Source organism: Neolamprologus multifasciatus, chromosome 4 (genome assembly GCF_963576455.1).
Source record: "Neolamprologus multifasciatus chromosome 4, fNeoMul1.2, whole genome shotgun sequence".
Lineage (NCBI taxonomy): Eukaryota > Metazoa > Chordata > Actinopteri > Cichliformes > Cichlidae > Neolamprologus > Neolamprologus multifasciatus.
In genome coordinates this window covers 17,839,860-17,849,799 of record NC_140442.1, presented here as the reverse complement: position 1 = coordinate 17,849,799, position 9,940 = coordinate 17,839,860, and the positions used below count along the sequence as shown (strand labels likewise).

Below are 9,940 nucleotides of genomic sequence, written 5' to 3'. Positions count from 1 at the left end.
AACTGTAATGAGCTGAAAATCCAAAGACTTGAGTTACCTTATATTTTTTAGTGGTTTCTGGGCTTCAGTCCACTTGATCTGTCTTAATATGTCTATTTACATAAAATGTTTTTGCCCTGCACCAAAAGCACCCATTAACAGCCCACATCCTTGGAGACACTGGGTAAAACGTAAATAACGAACATATCTTTCACTCGGTTTTTCAGTTTACACAGTTAAAATGATGACTGATGTCTGCCTCATCACACTGATTATGCAGTTCTGCTTTTTCACTTGAACCACAAAATATGCCACATCATTTCTCTAATCTACAAGTGGGCATTTTCATCGTATCCAAGGTTCTTCTGCCTTCTATCCACGCTGTGCAGAGTACACCTCAGAATCCAGTTGACTGGTTTATCTTGCCTCGACTTAAATGTGAGCCTAAGCTTAGGTTCAGGAGGTTATCAGGGTAGACAGGGTCACACTCGCATTAAACGTGTGTGCAATGGCACTTAGCCCAAGCCTGCAAGGCGTGAAAAAAGAAAAAAGTGCCAAGAGTTAGCAGTGTTGCTTGTGTACTAGCATATCTGCGTTACAGGCAGAGGAAATAAAACAATGTGTTTTGAAATGTCATGTGTAAGAGCAACTTTGTTCCTGAAACTATGTTGTAGACACAAAACCTGCAATCTCTAACTTAAAAGCACTATTCATGCTCGCTAATGACACGGCTACGCACCAGTGACTTCAGTGCACTCGCCTTCACCAACTGAACTACAAAGAGCAACGACAAAGTGAACCAGGGCAATTATTTTCAAGCTTTTTAATACAAACTTAATAAACCATCAGTCTTTCTTAACATGTAAGACACTGACTCTGAATACTTTGTTATACCGTTTGTTTTTATCAAGTATTGCACAATGTAGGTACAAAATTAATATACGATTACATTTTGTCCATGATATAGCAAAAATCTTTTAAACTCTTAACAGAAAATACAACTCTCATGTATTTTTTTTGAAAAAGAAAGAAAGAAAGAAAGCAAATATTCTTATATCCCACCACTACGGAATATTCTGTACACAATCTTTAGGATAGTCAATTTTTTTACATTTTTTTTTTAAATGATAAATTCATTTTTTATTTCAATAAAAAAGAAAACATAAAGTTGCTGCAGCCATCACAGATCACTGGAGTAGTAAAAAGATATAAATGCAATACCATGTCGTAGAAACAATAGATACTCTGATATTTTACAAACTCTGTACTAAATTAAATTATACAATTAGAAAAAGACCAGGAAATCCCACTTATTTATGCCAATCTCTTGAAAAAAAACAAAAAAACAAAACAAAAAATAATTGGCGATGTCCAGTTATGTTTAAATACTGAAAAGAGGCCATGACTTGTGTTGTTTTTTTCTCTTTTTTGTCTTTTCATATATATATATATATATATATATTTTTTAAAACAGTCACATAAAAAAAATATTTTGTGCTTGGTTGGCAAAAGAAATAACAATGATGCATGTTGAAGTTTAGGTAACCAAGCTTGGACATTTTGTACTACAAGCTTCATTAAGGAAAAGAAAAAGGTATGACTCAAGGGGGCAAAATAATTCACCCTCGGGCTCATGCTCTTAGACTCGTAACAAAGATCTTACAGGTGACAAGTCACTTTTTCCTTTTATACTTGACATTCTGTTCTTGTTTACTTTTTTTTTTATTTCTGTTTTGAAATGTGCATTTGTGTTCATTTCCCCCATCACATTATCTCTGGTCGTTTCTGTATGAAGTAGTAGCTTAAGTAGTACCTTCACGTGTACTAGTTGGCCATAACTGGCTGGAATTGCTGGTTAGAATACTGCATGTTGCTCAAGCTGAAATTCAAGCCATCCATAAGCGACTTGTCATTAAGGCCACCGTAGGCCGCAAACATATCAAAGGCATTGCTGTACTGCAGCGGGCTGAGGCTGAGCGAGCTGTCGCTGGGGAAAAGAGCACTCTGGCTGCCCTGGCCCTGCAGGCTGGGGAACACAAATTCCTTGGCATTGGGGGAGAGTGCCGAGGGCTTCTGGTGCTGCTGCTGCGGCGCGCCGAGGCCTAACCCGTACAGAGAGTGCATGGAGGTGGAGATGGCTTTCTGTTTCAGGAGACTGTTCACATTCAGGCCCAGGTTGGTGGGAGAGGTACGTGCCACCTTGTTCCCAGCACCACTGCCGCCATTGTTGCGTCCACTGCTCTTCATCTTAGTGGAGCCAAACTTGGTGGCAGCAAAGGTGGCTGTTGTGAAGGTTAAAGGCTGCGTGGAGCGGGGCATAAAGGTGGGGCTTACTGCTGCCGAGTGGCCAAAAGGTGGGGAGGGCGAGCTGGAACCCGGGGAGGCGCCATTCACAGGCTCATTGATGGGCATGAAGACCTGCGCGTCTGGATTGAAACTGTTCTTGATCTCCTTGTCCAAATCAAGTCCCACATTGCTACTTCCACTTTCGTTGCTGTCGTCGACGTACAACACTTTGACGGGCCCCTTCTCCCCAATCTGGTAGGACACCTCATAGGGGTCAATCCACACACTGAGGTCCTGGGGAAGGTTGTTGCGGACATCTTCAATGTCCAGCCCACTCTCTTTGGCTGCCTTCTCCACCACGGGGTCAACCTTCTCCCCAACGTGGATGCATCTGAATCCTGAACCTTTGTATGGCTTGTCTGGGTACCAGTGTCCTTCATATTTCTGCTTCAGCTGCCGCTCCAGCTCCTCGCCAAAAATGTTGACTCGCCGCCTGGGCAGCTTGTTATACAGGTATGAGATGATGAAGTTGAGGGCTACTTGGATTTCAAGCTGCATAGCTAACTGCTGAAGTTTACCCGATGCAACAAGATTATTTGTGTCTGACCTTGAACGTGTCCACTGGGTCTGCTTTGTTTATCCGTGTTTGGCAGCACAGCTGCTCTCTCCAGTCGGGATGGCAAAAGTAACCAGAACTCGGATGAAACAGGTTGGGGAAAAAAAAATCAAAATCAGAAGTGCTGGTTTTGTGTAAGTGGTGTCCTTCCACAGGGTGTGATATTTTTTCCTGCAAGAATTAAAAGTGGGGGAGGGACAAAACACATGTATAAGTACATGAAAATATATTTGGAATGATCATGCAGTATGGCTACACAGCTAAAACGAAGGGAGGAGGGTGCTTTAATTATTAAGCATTTGTTTTTAAAGCAGGTATGTTGTACTGTGACCATTTGAGCTCATAAATATGTAGGCTGTAAGCCATAAAATGGCCAACCAAAGCAGGACCTTAAAGGTAAAATAAACCAGAAAAGAGGAATATACAGAATATATTCTAATAATATAAATATATTCATATAAATAAACAGAAGAGGAACTAAAGCTGGGCTATACTGTTGTCAACCCTGCATCTAAATGTCAAGAAGTAGGCATCGTGCACATTAACCTCACACTAGGACTGAGAATCCTATTACATAATAGGCTTCTAGATATCCTCCTTACAGCAGGAGACAGGAAAACTACTGCGGGGTTACCGCATTTCATTATCCAAAAGGGTAAGCTTGACTTAGTGACTGCTTTGTAGATAATACCTAATGGTGGATAAGTTGGCAAAGAAACGATCCGGTTGGATTTCAGGCTTATAACCGTGCTACTGGGTTGGTATGGTATGCATACGGCACGGATTAGTCGAAGCAGTGTCGCCGAACAACCTGTCTGCGCCCATGTTTTGCGATTTTTGCGAAAGGATTTAGCCATTAAAAATTTACTGAAACGAAGGCTGGATGCAGGCAGCACAGAAATAGCCCTCTTCTACCTAGAAGAGCTAGACAGAGAAGGTTTATAGGGAGTCAGCCTGTAGAGGCTGCTGAAATGCCCCAGAGTGGATTATTTTATTTCTCAGAGGGGGAAGCTAGCCCACACTGAAAAAAACCCCCAAAAAATCTGCAGTGTCTACACCTCACTAATAAAGATTGGTCGCAGTTGTAGCTACAGGTCTTGGCTGGTGTTACAGTAAGAAAGGCATAATATTGCAGAAACTGCAGCACACAGGAACAGACTGTACTGACACCACTAGGAAAGGGCGATACAATAAAAAAATAATAATAATAACAGGCTGCAGTGAAAAATCAACACCACATCGGACTCATTTCGAATCTATGTGGAGGTATCGCTATGTGCTTACATAAGAATAGAGAAAAAAGGAGCACACACAGCCTATATACACCCCTCCCTAACTTCGTGAACTGACGCAGCAGATCAGCTTATAGTTAAGTATGAATAGAGCTACAGTACGAGTAAGAGCAATAATAAAGACAGCGACACACATTAGCAGAAACAAGAGAGCTGGAGTACTTACTTTTTTGTAAAAAATAAAGATTCTCAGTAGTTCTGAAGTACCGTTAGTTAGTGCAAATAGGAAAAAAAAGTATAAATACTTTCTTCACATATAATAAATTATCAGCGTTACAAAAAGTCTTCCAGTACACGTAGATTTTTGGAGGATTGGCGTTTACGTTTTTTTTAAGGTTATTTTTCGGTTTTTTGTTTTTTAGCTCTCCTCTTTCAGCAGGCTTGTAGAGTAGCTCCCTCCTTTCTCGGGAGTTTCGCAACTTCGTCCTCTTCTGATACGACGTCGCTCGTATTTATAGCTTTCCTCCGCCATGGGCACGAGGTAGGCGGTGATGCGGTTCCAGAGGTCAAAACAATGCAAGCGCCTGCGATTGGTCCGCGGCGGGAGTCCCGCCCTCTTCGTGACGCCCGAGGCGAGCACTGATTGGCTGATCGGCGCTGTCAAACTCGGACAAACGGTCCTGTGAGACGAGAGAGACGCCTGTGATGAGGAGTTTGCGTCAGAGATAGCCTAGGTCTGTGCTGACAGCAAAAGGCAAAAGTCCTAATTAATGTTATTCACTAGCAGTATTATGTAAAGAGATCGAGTTGACTTGAAACAAACATAAAGGTGAAACTGTGGCACTTCCGGGAAGTAAATATTTTATAATAACCCACCCAGCAGGTTTTAATCGTCGCAATCAGATAATATTTAAGACTAACAGCTCTATGCCATGTTGATACCAGAAAAAGGGGCCTTAAAATAATTTGGGCCTGCATTTCGTCACAGAATAGTCACAAAGACCCCCCCCCCCTTTTTTTCTTTTTTTTTTTTACCTGCCACGAAAAGCTGCAGGATCTGTGATAAATGTATAACGCCTGAGAGGAGATTCCCCACAGCGGAACGATACAGCTGGCAAGCAGTGTGGGTTGTGCTGCATGCTATCTAGAAAACACAAGCGCTGATTGGTCTAAAATGGGGCAGGAACCATACTGTGAATGGTGTACCCGTATCCAAGGTGCTGATGTAGGCTGCGCACGTCATCGCTCGGCTGAACGCACGCTGTTGCCTAATTTAAAGTGAACCGGCACACACACAGGTATCTGCTCAAGAAAGGAAGAGTCGCTGGGGCTTTAAAAGCCTTTAAAACCACAATAAGGAAAACGTGCTTTCTCCTCATGATTAATGGTGTTATGTGAAACGGAAATAAAGGCGTTATCCTGATTAATTTACTTTGCTGACAACTTTGAGGTCGTATAGATAGATAGATAGGTCGCCTTATTTACCATGGCAGCAGTGCTTTTTATTTTAAAAAAAAAGTCTGACAGGGTGGACATTCTTATGTTTCCCAAGCGGAGTCATGTGCTTGATGTGAGCTGTAAATGCGAGCAAACAGGGCTCCTGTGGAAAGTGCTTTAGGGAACAAGACATGACAGATGAGGCAGGGGTGGCTGAAATAGAGGGGGGATTATACGATTTGACATTGCCCAGCAGATTCAGATTCACCATCTATCTTAAAGTGGAAGTGGGCGGGTGAGTGAGTGGCCTGCCAGCCAGCAGCACTGTGTTTTGCAGCAAGCCTTGTGGGCTGTTTTCACTGTAAAGATCTCGGTGTATAGCCATTCTGCTGGGGCTCCTTTTTATGGTATGGTGTTTATATTGTGTATGGCTCCTGTGCTTTTTCCCCCACTAATGTGTACACAATTTGTGCCCTTGTGATGTTTGGAGTGGCAATAAAAGACATCAGCTGACAGAGCAAGGTCGGCAGCTATAATCAGGCACGTTAAGACTGCTATATTGTCTTAGAGCGTAATCCTCTAATCATTGGAGTCCAGTGTATCTGCCACTCACTGCTGCTTCTGTCACATGAAGATTTCTAGTTCTCCCCTGAAAACAGTGTCCAGTCTAACTTTGTGCCACGGAAATGAGAATATAGGCAGTTATGTGAGTAATTTAGCAAACGCTGCAGCTCAGTTGCCTTGTTGTATGGAAATCCAGCTCATCAGGGCTTAAGCTGACCTTCCTGTGGAACTTTGCAACAAGAAAGGAGAAAAGGGTATTTTAAAGTTTACTAACCCATTTCTCAGCAAACTGAAGGGCATCTTTTAAGTATTTACAACAAGGTCTTAACCTAGCACTCCTCTAGCACCAGAAGACAACACGGTGTTGCCCATCCTTCACTGCTGTCCTTTAACAAAAAAACACAAGCCCCTGGTGTGAAGTGACTACAGACCATAATAATCCACTTCTGCTTTCCTCTGAATGGTTTGATCAAAGTAATAAGCGATAAGAAATGGGAAAAAAGACAGTCCAATAATGTGCAATAATGTAAAAGGCATTATCCTCTTAGCAACGAGGAACTTAAGGGCTGTGATTAAATAACCATTTGCTTTGTGTTTAGTTAAGGTCTACTTTTATAGAGTAGTGACACAAACAAACAGACACACAAGTGGAGGAGGATTTCTCACACACTGCTGCTTCCCTGTCTGCCTTCCTTTCCTTTTATCCCTCTTTCTCTCCACCCCCCCACCACCCCCCACCCCCTCCCAACAACCACCATCGCCCTCCCTCTTTCCAGCTCAGACGGAGAGTCTTTGACGTCACAGGCTGTCATTACTTAACACAAGTCTGCAGAGCGCCCTGTGCTCCTCGTAATAGTCAGATGCTTTGCTCTCCCCTTTGAAGAGCAAATGAGGCAGTGGGTGAGACATGCAACGGAGGAGACGGCGAGGAATACAGTCGGTGTACGCTCAGTCGCTGCGATCGAGACTTGTAGTGTATTTTGTCTTTGTGCCAAAATGGAGAAAACAGAAGCTGAGATAGTCGCCAAAATTATCATCTTAGAGGAAAGAAGTCCCCACTGAAAGAAGAGCTTATATTCTCTCAAGAGCCTTTGACAATAAACATTTAGCAGGATATAATCATACTTGTGTTTCCCTTGATGCAAGTTATTGTTAACTAACTAACTAACTAACCGTATATGCTAATTAACAACCCATCACATGAAAATCAAAAGGCTGTGGTGGATGATCATGATCAGAGCCCTCTATCCTGTTGGGGGCTACCTTTTCCTGGACAGCAATGCCCCGTCCAGAAGCTACAGGGAAGCAACAAATATTTTAACAAGGCCAAAGTTATGAGAATCACATGCTATGGCCTTCACAGTCATTAGAACTCTAACATCAACATTAGATTTTGCATCACCGTGTCATGCAGCTTTTCTGAAGGACTCATGGAGCCACACAGGAACTGAACAACTCAATTAAGACAATTCATCTTGGTTTTTCCTTTAATTCTTCCTACTGTAAAACTGTTGCTATTGACTGAAAAACTGTCAAATTGCAGTTAAATATTTAATTCAATTTCAGTGTTATCTATATAGCACCAAATCACAATAGCAGACACCTAAAGGTGCTTTATATTTTAAGGTAGATACAATACAATAATACAGAGAAAACAACAACAGTCAAACAACTGCCTATGAGCAAACACTTGGCAACAATGGGAAGGAAAAACTCCCTTTTAACAGGAAGAAACTGTTGGTAGAGCCAGGCTCAGCGAGGGGCAGCTATGTCTCTTATATGTCTGGTAAGATGATAGAACACAATAAGTATGTCCACATTAAACAGGACAAGCTAAAGCTACACTTTTCATTCATTCGACATATTTAATCTACATAAATATAAATCTCACTGAGATCTGTTTCTGAGTGTTTACATCAGCGTTTCATGGCAGTATCAGCCAGTCTCTGTGGCAGCCTTTCAGCTGTGGCTGTCCATTAAACATCATGCATCAGTGGCTCGACTATGAGTCACGCTGTGTGCATACGCACCGAGGATTTACACGGCACGGTATGTGTAAATACAGAGGTTGTGTTATGAGTTGTCACGACATCGACGTAAACGCTTTTCTGTCCCGCACAGCCGCCTTTAAAATCCACAGAGGCTGTTACATAATTCATCCAGGAGCGGACCGCTGGGACAACATCAATAGATCTATGTGCCATCTGCATAGAGTGGGGGGGTTAAAAAAAAGCATCTTAATACAGCCAACTGTAAGCTCTGTAAAACGGCAGAAAAAAGGAAATAAAAGATACATATTTATCTGGACTGTTATGTATATATTTTATGTTTTTATAGTTGAAGTTTGCTGTCGCTTCTCTGTTTCTCTGTTTTCGTGCCGAACAGCTGCTTCACATTCATTTCTTTTACTTTGACCTTGTAGCGCTGCTCAGAAAAAAGAACGTGCTTCAGCTTTAACTTGGACTAAATAGAAAACACACATTCACACACGCGCACACACACACACACACAAACGAGCAGGTGAACCACCCCAGACTGATATTTCCCAGGAATGGTTCCTCGTGTGAGGGCTTTTTAAAGCTAACTATCTTCACCCTCTATTTCTATTGATTTTGGCTGATTTACAAGGGGAAAAAAGGGAAGGAGGAAGATAATCAATCAATGCGATAGCTCTGTGTCAACTCAACAGAACATGCATGCTGGGTCTCTTTGCACATAAATTCCCTCATATGATCAAGTGACACCCCGTTTGCCTCGTGGAGAATCAATTTAGTAATGAGACATGGATGGCTAATGGAAGATATGAAAAAAAAAGTGCAGAGGAAATTCTGATTCATTTATACAGTGACAAGGTTCATCACTTTTTGTGGTAGATTATGTTGCTAGTTAATATATATTATTACTTTTCTGCACTCTTCTCTCTCACTAATCATCCATTTGGATGGCAACACAGTTGCTCACAGTGTGCACAGGATCTGAAAGGAGGGGTGGAAGGTCCCCTGTGTGGTCTTGTACATACTCCACATGAGTCAAACAGCAGGAAGTGGATGCGCTCCAAGTTGGCAATCTAAATAGTAAACAAATAGAGCTGGGTAGACGCTCTGCAGCTTGTTAATTTAAAAAGAGAACAATGCGTTATCAATAATTTACAGTGGCTCGATGCCACAGCTTGGCAAAAAGTGCAAATGTGTAGCCGACAGGATGACAGACACAGCCTGCAGATCCTAAATTTGTAATATTTCTAAAATCAACGAATGATTTTACTGAGTTGTTAAATTCTCTGCACATGTTCTTCTTCAACGACAAGCCTGGATTAGATATAAGGACACTATCTTTTATATTTTAATATATTTATTTTTAATGATTCTGTTTGCTTTTCATAACAAGCATAAGTTATTCTAAACGTTCATCTTGTGACTGTTATTCTGTTAATGTTGTCACATCTTTTTTGTGTTAACACCAGGGACCTTCCTGCATTCGTGGTTCTAAAAGTGATAATGGGAAAATCTTTTCCTCGCCTCCCATCATTCCGCCTGTAATATTTTTATTACATTTTAATAGATCTAGTTTGGGATTCATTTTGGGAGATACTGCAGTGTGTCAGAGCACTCTTTAGTGTACCCCTGATTGGAGTTAATGTGCCTGCACAGTAAGCAGACTGTAAAAACAATGCATGAAAAATCACAAACCAGACTAACATCTACCCCCTATCTGCCTTTTGGTCTAAAAACTTTCTGGCATGTTTGGACTTTTCAGTCCTTCAGTTCGGACAGGGGCTCATTTGCATTGACATTATTATTATATTTATTTATTATTATATTTGTGG

General features: G+C 41.7%; 1 protein-coding gene across 1 annotated transcript; it reads right to left on the bottom strand.

The window, feature by feature from the left end:
* Positions 1–787: 787 nt before the first annotated feature.
* Positions 788–4,634, bottom strand: LOC146520235 (protein Tob1-like). The gene is made up of 2 exons (XM_085157105.1): positions 4,340–4,634; positions 788–3,052 (listed from the first exon to the last, which is right to left on the bottom strand). Exon 2 carries the CDS (start codon positions 2,821–2,823, stop codon positions 1,804–1,806), a length of 1,020 nt encoding a protein of 339 aa, XP_085013231.1. The 5' UTR covers positions 2,824–3,052; positions 4,340–4,634; the 3' UTR covers positions 788–1,803.
* Positions 4,635–9,940: the final 5,306 nt, after the last annotated feature.

Excerpts from the sequence above, each read along its gene's own strand:
- LOC146520235 (XM_085157105.1), bottom strand. The coding sequence starts at position 2,823 with ATGCAGCTTGAAATCCAAGTAGCCCTCAACTTCATCATCTCATACCTG.